Below are 18,505 nucleotides of genomic sequence, written 5' to 3' on the forward strand. Positions count from 1 at the left end.
TCCCTGATGGTTCTCATACTTTGTTTCTGGGGAGAGCTGTTGAAGCACAGACTTAGATACTTCATGTGATATTCCTGTGTTTTCTTAGAGGGAACTAACTTGAGATCAGCTTCAGTAAAAGAAGCAGGCATTGAAGTTTTCTTTGATTCTATTGCTGCACTATAGTATCTGTGTTTTTTAATGTTTTTCAGAGGAGTTCAAGAACTTTGCACTCAAGCATCCAGAATATGCTTCATTGTTTACTACATACATAGATCTACAGAGACACCAGTTAGGTATGTTTGAGGAGCATAGCACTGAGCCACCAGCCCTGATCTCAGAAACAACACCACTTGCAAGAAATAAAGTCTGTCCAGAAGGCAGTGAAGATAGCTCAACTACCTCTGACAAAAAAGATGACTGAGAAGAGTTAAATAATTCAGCTCTTGAATTCTACAGAATTTTTTTCCCCAGCTGTTCATAAGCACAACTGATGTAGAGATGGAAGTTACAACTTAAAAAAAGCTTGGTTTTTTTTTGTTTGTTTGTTTTCATATCAGAATGAGTTATTCCTGTTTGATTGTAAGGGAAAAACCACTGTTCAATCCTTCATGTCAGTATCACAGTACTGGGAATGTTGTTCAGTGTCTTCCAAGTTCATGCTTCCACAAAAGTAACAGGTGTGCTAGGAGGGGTACGAGGCTCCAGCACTGCAGTGACCTCTCAGAATGGAGACTGAGGAGTCCACTTGTCTCAAAACAAGTGGTATTTTTGGTGCTGCTCAATTCCTCTACATCCCCAACATCACTTAAGGGAAAAAAATTATGCTAGAGTGTTATAATTTGCAATATCACTTAGCTATTCTCAAGTTTCTGAAACACACAAATGAGTAACAGGAAGCTGAGAATTTAAGATTTTGGTTTTTGGCTGTCCTTGGATTGCCCTTAACTCCTTAGGAACCAGAAAGCCTAAGCTTCTGAACAAGACATGCTGGTTCACTGTCGTCAACAAAAACCACTTTAGGCCTAAAAGCTGGTGGCAGATGGAAATGGCTGCACTTCTAACAACAATAAACAAATTGGAATTCCAAGATAGCAGCTTACAGTCTAGAGGAAAATGCAGACAGTAAGACCTAAGAATTAATTGACTATTTCAAAATAAATACCATGTTGTTTACTGTAAAAACTGTTCAGGATCACATTGGGAGGAGCATTTCAAACTTCAGCATATTTTTTTTATTCTCACAATTATCAACAGAGGAATGTGACCTTGTTCTGCAAAGCTCAAAAGGCAAATATGCTGTCCAACCTTAGTTCTAGTACTTAGTATCTATCTAAAGCTGTCTCCTAGAAACCATATTTGCATTACTGTGCCATTACTCAGTGTTCTTGGGGCTTGGTTCAAAACCAAGCTCTTTCTAGTCAATTATTTGAATATATTTTGCCTCCGTCCTCTCTAGTGCACTGGAAATTGGGCCTTTACCTTTTTCCATCCTTTATCTGAATGCACTTTATGCAGTATTTAAAATATATAGCTATTTAGGCAAATACTTCTCAATAAAAACTTAGAAGGGATGAAATGAGAAGATATTTTCAAATTATAACTGAGATGAGCAAAGCCTAGACTGTCTAGTACCAATAATAACCAACTTTCAGCAGGTTTTCATATATGAACCTCTGCCTCTAAGTTATTGCTTGAAGTCTGGCCACAAGTTCATTGCCATGTTTTACTTTCTCTGTTTATAATTGTGCCTCTCCTGATGTTTCATGTGCTTAAAATAAATCTATATTTTTTAAAAGACTTTACTTGAGCAGCTGAGTCTTGTTATTTTTAGTACAGTGGGAAAGGTACTATGTCTACCATGAGGGGCTGGAGGGAGTTTCCAGGAAACCATGCTTAAGATGTCTTAGCTAGGTAAACTCAGTGCAGCCTGAAATTGTCATTTTCAGTTCTTTGTATGGTGGCACTTTGCTTTATGGTAGGACTGGAAGAGCAGGACAGGTAAGACTCTTCCAGAGATTTACTTCTGGTGGCTACCTTGACAAGAGGGATTGTGATATAAAGGTCTGGAAATCCATGGAGAGAGAGTGCCATTTTTTGATGGAAAATAAGGTGTCACCATTTACATGTAAAATGGATTATCTCAACCACAGTTGAGATGGAACAATTATGGCTTTGAGTATTGTGAACATTAGGAGAGTATTTTCTCCCAGTTAGAGAAGAAGAAGCAGGAATACAGTTAACTGGAATTCATGTTAATTCTTAGCAAGGATGCTTTTGCCTAGCATGTTAACCAAAGTCTCAGCTTTTCAACCAGCACTAATCTCTTCAAAGATGACTTCTATTCCAACCAGCAAGAAAAAGATGGGTGGGCAAAGATGACAAAGGAAAGCACTTAAAGGTCTTGGGATGCAAAGGCTTCCCTGCACACGCTCCTGCTGAATCCAGCCACATTTAGCACCAGGAGCTGTGCTGTCCAATAGCACAGCAGGTTTAGAGATTTTATAAAAATCTGCAAGTCACACAAGCCCTTTGCACTTACAGCTAAAAATATTATGCATATAAATCTACCTATTCCTGTAGTTAGAGGAAAGGCCACAAATGGGTTTGGTATGTAGCAGTGATTCAACCATGCTCTGAAGAGAAATTAGCTAAACACTAGAGACACTAACTCAATATACACACATCTGCTGGGTGTGCAGGAAGGGAATACATTAATTTCTAGGCATCATCGTGCCTCAGGGAGCTTTTAAAAGGACCAAACTAAAAGCAGTCTGCAATAAACAGGCATTACATTAAGTGGTAGAGCAGGAACTAAACAGAAGGAGAAGGTTAAAAATACTAAAGAGAAAATGGCTCTCAATCAGGCATTGAGGGATGACACTTTCTGCCTCTGACTTCCCAAGGTGTAAATTCATAAGTCTACAGGCTGCTTTAGGATCATTGTGAGTCCTGCACTGCAGAAAGGATATTTGGCCCATGTCACCATAGAACACATCATTTATTGAACCAGGACCTCTCTGTCTTGCTTTGACATGGATATGATGATAAGTTCTTCATGGATACAAAAATAAGACACTTTAAAGTGTGCAGAAACTCAGCAATCTTTAACAGCAACAAGACTCAAACAAGGACAAGTCTATTACAAGAGGGAAACACAACCTATTCACAAGAATACAGGCTCATGGGATGCTGTTATTCATGAGGTTTGATGACTATGTACACTATGAATAAATATCATTTACATTTTTAAATCTAGGCTCTTGTTTCTGAACACATGAAAGGCAATGGTGGGTCACCTAGAAACGTGAGCCTTCTTTGTACACCCTGGAACAAAAAAGACACAAATACTGTAAGTTTAAGAAGGTGAATTAATAGAGTGCCCACTGGCCACACCAGGGGTTGATTTCTGAGACAAAGACCTTTCAATCCAAGAAAATTAAAACTATTTGTACTTCCTTTGCTACATCAGTGTTACTGCCTAAATAAGTAGAAACAGAGATGACACATCCAGGTTTCATGTCAGGTTATACCTCTATAAGATCTGGCACTAAACTGCCAAAACCACATAATTCCTGGCTGGTTGCTGTCCATCAGAACTGTGAGGAGTAGCAACACTTTGATGGAAAGCATCTGAAAATGGCTCTCCTCACAGTCAGTAACTGGGCAGCACTAATCAGGCACCAAACCATCAATGCCTGCTGCTCCTGAACTCTTGTGCTCATCAGCATCAGAACAAGTGAGGTGCCAAATCATATTGCACAATATTCCTGTGAGAGTTACATCCTCTTCCCCCACCAGCTTGCTCCATGGGGATGCAGAGGAGGCAAAGCTCTGTGATTCCTGAATGGTTTAAAGGGAAACTCTGCACAGCAGCTGTGTGCTCTGCCCATTCTTCCCTTGTCAAGACCCCAGCAGGACTAAGAGCCCCAGGAGTCCAGCCAAGGGCTCTGTTGTGGGACAGCTCTATTGACCATTCATGGAAGAGCTGCACAGGGCAAGGGCTGCTTGGCCATATCTGCCATCTCCCTTGCAATTCCATCTAAAACAAAGTATTCCCTGGCTATCACAAGTCTGAGAACCTTTGTCAAGACCTTGCTTCTATGGTGGTCAGCCCACCAGGGCCCTGTTCCTGGGTAATTCCTCAGGCATCATGCCAGTGCAAATAAATACACCATTCTGCCTGAGCAGGCTCCTCTTGCATAGGTGCCAAGAGCTACTCAGAGCCTGTGGATGTGAAAAATCAGGGCCTGAAGCTTAGAAACTAAATGTAAAAAATGTCCCTACATATACAAACACACCCACACAGACAGTGCTGTGAACTGTTTGTCCACAGCCTTCAGCAAGGAATGCAGCCTGAGATTTCATGCTGAGAATTACACAACTCTCACTTTGAGAATGCCACAGGAGAAATTCTAAGGAAAGGTTTGGGAGGTTGGTAGCTACACTCTGTGTGATTTGCTGGAAGGTTGGACTCTGGTCAGTGCCCTTAGGCTTACCTGTTTCATATCTCTTAGAACAGCCTACCTTTCTCTCCACTTTCTCCCTCCACATTTCCACCTCAAACATAGCTACCACCATAAAAAGTTATATTCCAAAATTATTAAAGTTAAATTTTAATATTAAAACATAAAAATTACCAAATCTGGTAGGATTCAGGGGCACATGCAGTATTCAGGTAGCTACTTTTACTGGTCTGCAGTAAGAGCAAACTTGTCAAAGGTTGCAAGGGATTTTAATGACATGGAATTAATTAATTTTAAATCTTTACTCAATGAAATAACATTTATTAGACTGACTAGCAGTAGGGAGACGTTTGTCAGCAGTGCTTAAGTTTGCAGACTCTCTGTTACTATACATAGCCAGAGAGGCAGAAAGTAAACATCTTATAGGATTAGCAGCTATGTTCATAGCTGAGATGAAATTTGAACATTTCATTAGTATAAGATTAATTCTGACATTTCATAAAGCCAAAATGCAAACAATAAAATGTGTCTGATATAAATACAGTATGCAGCACTTACTCAGATAAAGTTCAAGAAGCACGGCAGGTTTAGTGCCATGACAAAGGAAATACAGGAGGGTCATTTAAGGACCCAACTTCTGCAAGCACTTCAGTGAATGCTTAATCCTGTAGGTATCAACCAGATACTTTGTACTTATCAAAAGCAGAAAATAATACTAATAATAAGAAAACAAGAAAACTTTCCATGGCCAGTTATTGTAAGGATACTGAGAATTTCATCACCATCATCAAGAACTCAATACCACAACTGATTAAATTTTATTTATTATGCCATCCTCTTAGTTTGGGATATTCTGTAACAACTACGGCTTTACTGGTGAGACTTCAGAGACACATGACAATGTTATAATAGAAAATACTTCATTACCTTGGTAAAGCACTGCTTTTAAAGCCCCTTCTTGCTATAACAGGTTGAAAGTAAATATATGCCCCTCCTTTATTCTCATTTCATGATTTTTCTTGGTTTTCATGCTATTACATGTTTTACCATGCTGATAATAAATCAATGTTAACTTTTTTTCATGTGTTATCTTTTATTATAATTTTTATTCCTGGAAAGAGTCAGTTGAGAATTTTCCTTTTAAGATTGAAAATTATATGTTAAAAAGAGTTCAAGCAAGGCTCACCTCCAAAGCTGCAGCTGCATGTGCATTGCTTTGTTCTATACTGGGCATGGGTAAGAGCATTCATGTGAAGGAGTGAGCATCCACTAGGTTAAACTTGCCATTAAAGGCCTCCACAAAGGAACAGTGCACAGCCTTGCCCATCTAATCCATTGCTCAACAATTTCTGCTATTAGAAAAGTTTTCCTTCTGGTCTAGCCTGAGTACTTTTGCAGCTGAAGTCTTGTGTTCACCTTGCTCAAGGAGAATTGATGAATTTCTATTTTTCTGCTGGGTGACTATTTATAACTGCACATACCTATATCCAGATCTTATCATCATGCCTGTTTCACTCTTGCCTCTCCCATCCTTTCTTAAGTCAAAAAGAAAATCTCTTTCTTTTTTTCCTCACAGGTTGCACTTTCTAGACTACTGATTATTTTCATTTAGGTTCTCCAGAGAGAGAAGCTCTCAGCTTCAGCTCCAGACCTACCATCCTCAGTAGACAAGAAGACTTTCTGTAGTTTGTAGTCGATGCTCCTGTTCATACACACCCAGTGCAAAGCTTGGCTTTTTAAAAACAGCACAGCATTGCCCACTGTAGAACTGCTCCCCCTTTCTCTCTTCCTACAGCTGCTCATTCCTGCCTACTGCTGTATCTTAGTTTTATCCTTATGGAATTTAAAAGACAGGTTTATCAATAACATTTTGATCAGCTCAAGTTATTGTTAAAAATAGCTTTCTTATTTTAAAAAACCCTTTATTTCCCTTTTGTTAAGGAGATAATCTTCCTAAAACTTCACTAAGTATCTGACAGTGCACTAGAAGCAAAGCTTCTACAGATTAGAGAGACATGATGAAAGCTTAGAGGCTATAATTGTTCAAAAAGAATAATTTCCTTTTCAAAGGTAAACATCAGCCTTGCAGACAAAGATAAGGCCAAGTGCACAATTAGATACACAAGTCTGTGTTTCTGCTCATATCTCCTGATATCAAAGATTGCAGGAAAATTCAAAGTGTTTTCTTAAAATGTAAAAAAAGAAATGAACAGGAAAAAGTGTAGGAGACTAGAAGGAGTCATGCCAGAGCTGCAGCAGCTTTAGAAAAGCTGTTTTCCTCAATGCAGGAAGTCTTTGAAACAGGAGATAACCAGCCATGAGCTGCAGCAGCCATTCAAAGCAGAAATCATTTCAAATGTTTACATTTTGTCCACTGGCCTTTCAAATGAAAGCATGCCAAATTCCATAATGTTATTTAATCACGTCCTTAACAGCCCATCTCTTGTAAGCAGAGAAGAATATTGTCAATACACACAGTGGGGATGGAAACAGTGTCATTGTCACCTGGGTGGTTTAAGTTCAGGTTTGAACTATTATTAACTCAAAGCTGCACTAAACCTAAAGCAACCTTTGAAATAAACACAGGCAGGAGCCATTCTTTCTACCTTTGGTATTATCAAATTTAAGACAAAAGTCTATGCTTTATATAGTGTAAACTTCTCTTTTAGTAGAAAAGATACTTAGTGGACCAAAGAGAACCAGCCCTTTGGGCAACAAGTACTAGGAGACACCTTTGACAATACTCCCCATTTATTATTCATTTTATTAAAATGGACTTTGCAGCTTAAGCAGAAGAAACAGCCATTGGAGTATTGTATAAAGCACATAAGAACAGCTTCCACCTTTCCTGGCTATTTAACAGTTTATAAATAGACAAAGCAAAAAGAAAGGACCTACCCTGCCAAAAATTGCAAAGGAGAGCACTGGTGTAGCAAACATAGAAACTCAAGAGTTCTGACTCATTAATTACCTATAGGCACTCATGGTGTTCCAAACCCTGTAGTCCAATTAGACAGTTTTTGTTTTAACACTCCCACTAATTACTTTTTCCAGATGCAAGAAGATGAATTCACCATCAGAAAATGAAAAGCACAGATAAAACAGATTTGACAGTTATGGCATTATGATGCATTTAGACTCTTAGTATCTTTTAATCTATCAAAATACTTGTACCTCTAACCTGCAGCTCTCTCTGACTTTCTTGCTGTCCCTAGGCATTTTTGTGATACCAAGCCTGATTCTTCCCACCATGACTCAGGGCACACCAAGGTGCAAGGGAAAGAAATCTCAGCTCTCTGCACAGTCACAGGGGCACAGCAGAAGCTCTGGCCTAGCAGCCAGGTCAGTGGCTGACCTTCTGGTGGAGCCTGTCTGTCTCCATTTACTCTTCTTCCAGCCTAATGTGAACAATTTCACAGCAGACAAAAAACCCCTCCCCTCCATCTAATCTCTTATTATTTTCCCTAGTGGAGTCCATCTAGCTTACATCAAAGAACTGGTCTCGTTAAGCCATTGTTTTATAAATCTGCTAATATTTTTCCTATCCATAATACAGAAGACACTGCTGATAGAAATATGTCAACAGGAAGACAAACAGGCAGCATTTGACATGCTATTAGTCTAAGTCTGGGTGGATAAATAAATCATGGGTCACATATTCACAAGGGGGAAAACACTGTTTATTTCCACTGGATTTATTACGCACACATCTCCCATACAGCCCGGTGACAAAACACTCCCCACACAAAAGGATGTCACAATGTACCCAAGAAAGGACTGTTGATGCAACCAGGACAAAGTATTCTCTCCTTAGGAAGGGCTTCAGTCTCTTGGGAGTATATCACACCGGTCACACAAAATAAAGACAGCTGGAAGTGTCCTTCAGCTATATCACTGTATATGGCAGGGTAATTCATCAAGGCTGAATCATTCCTAAACACTGGATGTTTCTCTGGAAGTAATTTGTTCTATAAGTGCAATAATTATTAAGTATTTCACCCCTTTCTTTAAAATATTGCAAATTCCCACACTATTCTTAGATGAAAAATATATGCTAATCCAGTCTGATTCTGAATCAGGTCCTCCCAAAATGTATCCCACCATCTCCTAAATGAGAAAATACAAAACAACTTAATGATGGTTTTGGAACATGGTACCTACATTTCAGCTCACCATGCTCTCCATAATAAATGATACTGGTACTGCAAAACTGAACCCAATTTGTTTTGGTGACACTTCCTAATTAAGAACAGCAGTAAAGAAACCACCTTGGCAATTGTTTCAGATGCAACCTTAGCTATAAAAAAAAGCCAGGATTATAAGGTTAGCATCTCTTCTCTCTTAAAAAGGGCACTTTGCAATCAGGTCACCGAAAATCTAAGGAATAAAACACACACAGATGTGGAGTCTTCAGTTAAAAGAACTTCATAGCTGTAGTCTTTACTGGTGTAATAGACCATCAAAAGAAAATATTTACTTTGGCTTAGCAGTTTGTCATTACACAGGTGCCTGTGACCCACTGGTGCCATCCACTTTCAGACAGTGGGAAATTATTTTAAAAAATCAAGAGCTCTTTATTTTTTTCAGAAGCAGCTACTTCAGAGGAAGTGTCTCAGGTAAAAATTTACCTTGATCTCTAGATAAATGCTGTATGGAAGTATTCAGAGACAGAAGATCATTTTGTTTAAAGGGCAAAGGCGCCCCTGTGCCTAATGTACCACGTTCCAAAAGCTGCCTACAGCTCAGAGGACCAAGTATCAATAAAATACATTTTCAGTCTGTTTCTTCAGAAAACACAGCCCAGGGCACAAAGATGGTATGATAGAAGAGAAGAAAATCCCTATTAAATCCATTTTAATTGTGAAAATAAACACTCTGGAGGACCAAAGCACAGGACTGGTAAGAAAGCACAAACCTCTCTTCCTCCACTGCTTTCTTAGGGCAAACAAAGACTGATGAGAAGCCAGGCATCCTTCACAGTCCTGCTGGAAGAACAACTTCCATCCAGGTAATCAGGCAACCAGAATCACAGCAGAGCAGCACAACACAGACCTGTAGGCTCACAGGAGTAAGGCAGGGAGCTTCCAGGCAGCCCTACAGTGGGTGCAGTGCAAGGGGTTTGCACCCAGTGCCACCAACCCTGAGCCCCTTCTGTGCTGAGAGCCTCAGCTGTGCTCATCTCATTTGTGTGGCACAGCCCCACTCTGAGCTGGGTTTTGCTGCTGAGGCTCAGGGCTGGCTCACAGGACAGCTCTGTGTGTGTTGGCTCTTTTCCATCAATGGCAACTTCTGCTCAATCCTTTCCTTATTCAGGCCTGGGTGAGGGAGCACTGCCACTGTGCCATATTCTGCTGTGAGCTCCTCTTGCTTTCACTGTAACTAACCAGTGTTCATCACCACACTCATCTTTGGGCTCTCATTTATTGATAAATGGCTCAAAAGCCAGGGCTGCTGATCCCTGAATCCACTCATCACAAAAGAACATCTAATGGAGAACTTCAGTGGAACACATTCAGCCCTGGGTTACACCACAGCTCAAGCCTTACTCACCAGTCTTGCCACACAGCTGCAATCACATATTGTTTCCCCTACTCTTTGAATGAATAAAAGTATTTTTAAAATCCCACACCATCAAAAAAAAAAAAAGAGGAAATACAAGTCACTAACCTAAACCACAGCCTTCCAGGAAATATTAATGCTAAAATCATGGTAACTTTAGTTGCATAATTATTTCACTCACGGTGTGACCACCAGCAATCTGAGGCTTTCTCAGAAGCAGGTGAAATGAGAGCTCCTCACTACAGGGAAAGGTATCCCTCATTTATTTGTTTTAGATATCATTAAACAACCCTGAAACTCAACTGCATCCCTCTAGGGAAAAGTTAAAGGTGATTTTTTTATACATATTACAGGCAAATGTTCACCATTACAAACATGTGGGTTTTTCCTAAGAAACTCTAAATAAAATCATACATTAGTTATGTTATCAGGATCCTTCCCTTACAGCAATTCAATAAAGATAACATAGAAAATTTTAACAAATTCAGCAAACTTCAAGGAAGATTCAAAGAATGGCTGCTTCATTCCTGCAAAAGGAACCAATTAAAAACCCAGCACTAAAAGGAATTTTGAATGTATTGCTCTTGAATGAAACAATGTTTGAAGAAGGAAATGAATTTGTTTATGAGACACATTGTTGGCTTTGCTGAGTTTTACTACCACAGTTCTCCTCCAAGAGGAAATACATTATTAAACAAGAAAGAAGACTATCAATCCCAGTAAAGCAGCCTAGTGCTAATGTCAGCAGTGACATGGCAAGGTTCTACCAGAGTTTCATTTGGTATTCTTAATTATAAATACTCCAGAGCTTCCAAGATCCAATTTACATCCAAATTTCTCCCAAAAGGTTGGGATTTTGCTGTGAGCTTATTACATGTTCTTATACGATTATTTTTTTACCTTGAATTTTCTTTAGGGTTTGGTCTGGCCTTTATTTTGGGCATTTGACAGAGCCTGTAACAACAGGAGCCAAACCCCACCAAAATACAAATAATAATTTATTCAGCACAGAAACCTGACCTTTTCATGTACATTTTTGGAAGCTGCAGGTACACATTATCAGGTAGATCTGCCAAGAAACAGAACCCAGAAAATGGGTCCTACAAACTGTATACCAGAATCAGAAAATTACATTGTATGATAATGAACCAGCGCAGTTAAGGAAGCATCAGTACTGCTTTAGTGGTTCCTAAAAGTAAAAAAACTGAATTAGTGTGCCATCAGAGCTGTGCTGTTATACCACAGAAACACAGCACAAAGCTTCCAGCACTTCTCTGTTCCTGGCCTCAGACTTGTTCCAGTAAGAAGATTGTGCCCTGCTGCTGCCTCTGTAGCTCTGACCCATTTTCTCCTTCTCCCTGCAGGGTCTGCAACAAAGTTTTGCTGAGATCAACACAGAAGAGGGAAGAAAGAATGAGGATAAGAGAAAACAGGGAAAAGTATAAAATGAATAATGTGAGAGTCATCGGTGGTCAGTGTTAATTATTAATTGATTGAGAAAGAGAATACTGAAGTGCTGTCACTGCATTAAACCCTGTTTGTGCCTCCTTACAGACACACAGATCAAGAGCTGCAGGGATGAAGCCCACAGGAAAGGGGAATGTTGAAGACAACTGCAGCAATTCTGTACCAAAAGAAAAGCAGACAACCTAGTCTCTGGCCTAGATGTTGTAAAAGATGGGTAGTTTTGCTTTCAGTAGCCCTCTCCCTGATGAAGTTATTGACCACACTGACTTCCTTTGGTTCTTTCTTATTTTTTCTCTTCTAGTCTTGCTAAATCAGCATATACTGATGTATGTATTCCTTCAGTATTCCTTCATCGTAGAGTTTTCCTTCCAAGTCTGACCTAGGGACTCCTAGAGCACAGCCCTGATGAAGGAAATAAAAGATGTAGGAAGAATCTTCCCACTCTCAAACAACTCATCCTCCCAACCTCAAACTACACCCTGATTTCCTCCCTACTTGTGAAGTTATTGGAAGGACTCCTGTGCTAGCTGGAGCTCAGAGTTTAGCAAATACACTATTCCTTCTTCCAGCCTAAATAAACAAGCCAGCTCTTAGCTGCCAGCACACAGTCCTAACCAAGCAGTACCTACCCCTATCTTCTTTTTTTCTATTTTTTACTCTCTGTAAAGAAAGAAAGACAAGACAAGATAAAAGAAAACAAGACAAGAAAACATAAGAAGCCATGTTTCTCAACTTCCTCTGAAAGTTTTGAGTCTAGCTCTGCTTACTTGCATCAGACTGCCTCAGTTCAGAGCCCTTCCTTCTGCAGTGTGTGGAAGCTCGAGGCTGATCTTTGCCCAAACTAATATTTAACAGCAGCCTGCCATTAATCTAAAAGCTTCTTTGAAGAATTAGTGAGTGAGGATGTACAACTCACTGTTCTGTGGTAAGATGGGACTTTGACCACAAGGAGTTATACACTTGGACACCAAGAGATTGCAGCATGAAATCTTCAGAAAGTGAGAGATATTTTTCTATGTTGAGGATACATCTGAATATTCCATTTTTCCTTCAGAATATGTCTCACAAAGAATATCTCACGGTGATTAATCTTCTGGTACCACTGCTATTTCAAAACATAAACAAAAACTTAAGGTCTAGCTGGCCAAAGCAACATCATCTTTTTAATTACATAATTTTATGTTTAGACATTTCTATGGTTATGTTTGCTGAGATGCAAGAAAATTACTTTGATTAGGAGCAGCTTGAAAACTAAATAATCACAGCAAGGAAGGATGACTGCATGTTTACCTGCTGGTTACCTCTCAGCTCATTTGTTTGAAAGGAAGTAAGAAACCAACTGATTCTTCCAATCTACGTCTAGCTTCCAAATCAGAATTTCCATTCCCTTTTCTTTTGCATCAAAGACTCCTCCCTGCAGAGGACAAGACACAACCAGACAAAATTTCTTACTGGCTTCAGCAGATCTGCATGGAATTAATAGGTCACAAAAGTTTTACTTCTTGGAGGTGGCAGAGCCAGAAGATATCTGGTGTGCAAGAGAGTGGCTGTCAGAGGAATGTCAGGCAGAGGCATGTTGTAATATCACTTCTTCTATTAATTTGTGCCACAGCAAAATCTTAACTAAAACATTATTTTAACAACATTTCCTAAACTTTGATTGCCTGGTTTTGCATCCAGAACAGACCTTTAAGCATAGCTATTCACAGGTCTCAAGTGTATGCTTTAAATCAGCATATTTGCTGCAGCATTAAGGAAGTTGGCCCTTCCTCATTTTCAAAGCTGGTGTCTCTAATTTCTGCGGGAAACCCCTGAGCCCTGTCGGGGCTCCGCGCAGTCCGGCTGGAAGCAGAGCCCAGTCCCGGCTCGGCTGGGGGCGGCTCGGCTGCAGGAGCCGCTGGGGCCGGGCTGCTCCGCTCCGTGCCGGGCTGCAGGGAGCGCATCCAGCAGATGGAGCTTCAGGGCAGCCCAAAGGCCGCTCGCTCTCCGCCTCTCAGCACCGAGCGCTGCTCCCACCCGCAGCCCCGCAGGAGCCGGGCGCGATTTTCCCTTTGAGCAGCGCAGCAAAGCCGGTCTGGACAGAGCCGAGCCCTCCCCAGGGCACCTGCGGCTCCTGCTCGGGGGACTCCGGGAACACACCCGGCTCAAGCTGCCCCTGCCGGCTCCGGGAGCCTGCGAGCGCCCGCCAGTTTCATGTATCCACACCCAAAGCACCGTCATGCGAGTTTGAGTTCACTTTGCTAGAGGTGCACCTAAAGCAATAATTCAATTTTTTTTTTTAATGTATCTTTTCACTCTTTGCAAAACAAGGTAAGTTCCTAATGAAACTATTTGTGCTTAGTCTGGAAATGGAGAAATGGAATTAGGAGTTAAGGGAGTAACAACAGGGAGATCTTGTCTTCTACTACCCTGCAGTATTTCCAGCTACATTAAATACTAGTTTATTTGAAGTTGCTCGCACCTTGTAAAGTTTTCCTCTGACTTTTAAAAAAACACTTTTAGCTACAAAAGTATGTTGTGCTTCATTTTACAGACTCCTCCTCCAGTACCTCTACTTTTGCTAATGTTCAGGCACTGGGTGTCTCCAGAAGGAATTTACTGTCTCCTACATTAGTGGCCAACATTTTGGGCTTGCCTGCTTCTTTGAACACACATGCACACACACACTGCACTCTAAAACCCTCATCTGCTCAGTGAAATGTCGTTTTTACAGTGCAGCCTTCCCTTTGAATCCTTGAGCTGAGCAGCAGAGATAGATACAGGTACATGTGAGAGCCCTGTGCATCACGTGTGGTTTTCAGTGATAAATGGCTGTAGATGCACAAATTAACACAGAGGTGGCTAATTATAATTTTCTGCTTCTCACATAGAAAATGCAACCCTTCCTTCACATCCCTCAACACTCCCTAGGGCTCTGCTGATTTGGAAATTCATAGCCACTGTACCTAGAGAAATCATGTGTCCATAGTCCCTACCATATTTAGGACATAAAAGTTAACTTGTTTTACTTAGAGTTCCTTTTTTTCCAAGTCCACCTTCCTTCAATTCAGCTTCTTGCTTCTAACCTTTCAGCTTATCAGCATTGATTTATTTAATATAAAGTAGTGAGGTTACCTTAGATCAATTATACCTTTTTTTCTGTGCAATTTCCAATGCCTAATACATCTGTTACTGCTCAGCCGCAGGGACAACTTGTCCAGCTGGATCCTAAATTATTTCAATCCTTAATTCAATTGTATTTTTGCCACAGCCCAGCCAATGAGCATAATTCTTTTATGGCTAAGAAGCCTCTTTAGAAATAATCCAATAGCCCATATTAAAATATAGGTCATTGTGAAAACTGCCAAGTGCCTGACTTGTCATAACTTTGAGGATAGGCTCTGAGTCTCCTTTGGCATTGCTGATTCTTTCAGTGCTTGGAGGCTTAATTTTAAAACAATCAGCTCAACAAAAACAATTTACTTAGAACTGTCCAAACTACTCAATGTTAGTTGGAAAGCTAAATTGCTACTTGGTGTTGCACTTGGATTAATGCTACAACTAAGGGCAACTGGAGGTTTCCAAGTACTAAATCAGTTCACAACTTGATGTGGCTGTTGCTATAGAACTGCAAAGGTTTTGGACAGTAAAAGCAGGTAAAACCCACTCAAACCTATACATGAGTGAAGACACCTGTAAGATCAATGTGTAAACTTTCATAAGGCAAAACATACAAAAAGTTCTTAAGCTTTGGGGAGAAACTATTTTTTGCTCTTCAACTAATACCCATTATGGGACTTGAATCCTCAAAAGTTTATATTTTTAGAGATTTACTTTCTTCTCAAAAGAAATAATTCACCTTTTTCAGTGTTTTAGAGGAGACTACTTTTGATTAGCTACTGGATTTTTGTGTTTCTGTCTCAAAGACATGGAATCACAGTATCAAAAGCTTAAGGAAATGAGTTGCCTTAGGACCACTGACAGCCACAATGATCTTTCTCTCAAGTAACAGCAATGGAAAGCTCACTGCTTCTAGGTAGATTAGGTGACTCTAACTTTTTTCTGTCCTTGTGGATGTCCAGCACCTAGCACAACAGAATTCTGATTTGGACATAGCCATAGTGTAAACCTTGGGCAACTGTAGTGTGAACCTCTGCTTACATGCATTCTCTTAGTGAAAAAGCAACTTTATTTAGCATAATTTGATTGTTTCCGAGTACTCTTAGAAAATGAGAAACAGAACTTTGTTAAGTGAGGTTTTTATTTCCACATATCATTCTCACTGGCCACAGAGAGTTCTGGTTCTGTACCAAAGGAAGAAATTTGATCCCGAATATTTGGCCCAGTAGAAAGCGTCAACCATGATTAATTTAAATATTTTCACTCTTTGTTTGGACTATATTGTAATCAGTGAAATCACCTGCTTTGCAATTGGAAAAATAATTTATCCTATTGTGCCTTCAGATACAGGAGCATGATCCCTCTTAAACTGAATGAGGCTACATAAAGATTGGCTTTGAATGTTAATGATCATAAATAAACTTAAGATCAGTAGCCTGTATTAAAGTACTTACTTTTAGTTAAGCAAGATAAAGCTCAATCTCAGTCTTTTTTTGCAGCCTTCACAATTGGACATATTTTATTTGCTGTACAAGCAGCGATATCAGCAAGAGACTGGCAGCAAAAGTAAGGACAGGTCCTCCCAGCAAGAAAGAACAGATTGCTTCTGGCTTTTTGTTTAGTCTTTTCAACAGGAGGAAAATAATACCCAGCACCTGGCCATCAGCAGTGCAGTTAAAAATCACCTTAGGATCATATGAAATTCAGCAAATTTTTATATCACTGGATATTTTGGGTCATATCCCAGTCTAGCTTCGGACATCAAGCAAGGTGTCTTGGTCAGAGTCTGCAGATGACAGAAATGATGAAGTACCTTACAAAAACCTTGATTTAGGCAGGTGAAAATAATGCTATGACCACATGGAGCTCCCAAATTAAAACACTTTTCACGAATTCTACCCACAGGTGTATAAGCACAGAAAACTCCTACATGCAAAACCAGCTTCCCAAAGGAAGACAGATTAATCCGGTACCTTTTTCTCATAACTGCCTTTTATAAAAGCAAGGAAAATGAGGTAGATATTAATCTATCACGACTTTACAAAAGTAGCTGTTACAATGACATTTGTAATTGTTAGTCTGAGCAGAAGACATGGAGATAAATAGAATTGTTAAGACAGGAAAGGAACTGACTAAAGAGGATATAATACTATGTTGTGCTGTAAGGATAATTACAGGCTTGGAGTGAGATTACCCATCTTGAAAGATCTGTTAGTAGGAATGATTTTATTAAATATTTGCATTAATAATATGCACCCAAAAGTTTGTGTTTGCTAATGAAATTTGGAGATGATGAAGTTGGCAGGCAACATTTAATCAGTGAAGAATGGGACTCACACAGGGAAAAAAGGAAACCTAGCATAACAGAGATGGGATGGAAGCAAATAGAATAAAATTATAAACCTGGTCTTGAAGAATTAGAGAAGTGACAGAGAAGAATGGCTTGGGTGTTTATAGCCTGTCTGTGGACAGACATTTAGTACAGATGTGAAAAAGGCAAGTGAGATCTCCTTCTCATTAGAATCTTGGCTGGTAGTCCTAGGAATTATTACTATTTCACTAAATCTTGGTAAGACTTCGTCTAAAATCTAGGCCATTTTTGCTCAAGAAAGGTTTATTCCAACCAGAAGAGAGAAAGATTACACGGATACATAACCTGGTGAACCCAGAGGAAGGAACTACAGCACAGCCAACTGTACTGGTTCTCCTGCTGTTCAAAGCTGAGATGAGGTCAGTGGGTGCTCTTGCTCCCTTTTGGACCCTGAACCCTGATAAGGGAGGAGTGCACCTCATGCACAGTCAGACTGAAACTGGGAGTGCCCCCAGTTCCACCCCACTTAGATGCAGCTCTGCAAATCAGCCTCATGCAGCTATCTCTGAGACAGAATGAGCCTGGTGCTAAAGCAGCACCAGGAGGTGGTGATCCAAAACAGGTAGCAAGAAGGAATGTGCTGAAGTTGAAACCTAACTACTGTGTGAAATGTTCCAAAGGAGATTTAAATCTTTAAAAGACACTAAGTGCTAGTAAACCTGGAAAGAGGTCAAAGGGAAGTGAAAAAGTTATGCCTATAGAGAAGGGGCGGTGGTGTAATTATGAGGGGTAAAAACTCCTGGACTTTAACGTCATCCTCTCCACACACACATATTCTATACTTAGAATATACTTATTCTATAATTAGAAAATTATGAAGATGCCGTGGGACAGCCTGCTTGGGTGACACTGATGCTCTTGTCATCTGATCCCAGGTAAAAGGTGCTTTGAAGGTGTGCATTTGTGACAATTTCAGGCAATTTGATAAGGAAATTACAAAAGCTACTGTAATGAGAAACAGGGAGAAGCCTTGTCTTCCCCTAGTGCTTGGCATTCTTGCACGAACAGAATACTAAAATACTGTGAAGTGTTTCTGTAATATTTATTTTCAGTCTGAAGACAGTTTGTAATGTGACAGACACTGTCAAAACGCAGGGTAGGACCAACCCAAACAAACCCTTCTCAGTGAAAGAGATGCATTTCTTTAGCTCTAGGGAAGAGATACTATGACAGCAGCCTGCAAACAATAAAACACGGAAGCTTTAAATACTAAATAAACATTGCATTTGGAATGGCATTGTGATTTTAGAGACACTGTGGAGCAAACCTGCCCAACCCTCTCTTAAAAGTCCAAGAAGCTGAGGCTGATATATCTCCTGTCATTAAAAGATGCCCAGCATAGTCCATGGCATCCTTTACCTGCTAACCTAGAAAGATGGGCACCCCTGCCAATGCCATGTTCTTACCACTGTGAAATCCTTTTACCATTGATTTAGTCAGAAGGCTTTGTTCCCTGTTCCTGCAGCAACTGGCTATTCCTCAAGTTTCTTCTATTACAGAATAGCCAAACCTAACTTCATTCAACTTATGCACTTTGTTTGAAAAATGTTTAGTTTTTTTAGTG

General features: G+C 40.0%; 1 protein-coding gene across 1 annotated transcript in view; it reads left to right on the top strand.

Annotated features, from left to right (window-relative positions):
• Positions 1-1,779, top strand: part of LPCAT2 (lysophosphatidylcholine acyltransferase 2) — a 29,177-nt gene extending 27,398 nt beyond the window's left edge. The window contains 1 exon segment of the mRNA XM_036390487.2: positions 192-1,779. Coding sequence (XP_036246380.1) covers positions 192-403 — 212 coding nt within the window. The 3' untranslated portion in view covers positions 404-1,779.
• Positions 1,780-18,505: the final 16,726 nt, after the last annotated feature.

Source organism: Molothrus ater, chromosome 12 (assembly GCF_012460135.2).
Source record: "Molothrus ater isolate BHLD 08-10-18 breed brown headed cowbird chromosome 12, BPBGC_Mater_1.1, whole genome shotgun sequence".
In the NCBI taxonomy this organism is placed as follows: Eukaryota; Metazoa; Chordata; class Aves; order Passeriformes; family Icteridae; genus Molothrus; species Molothrus ater.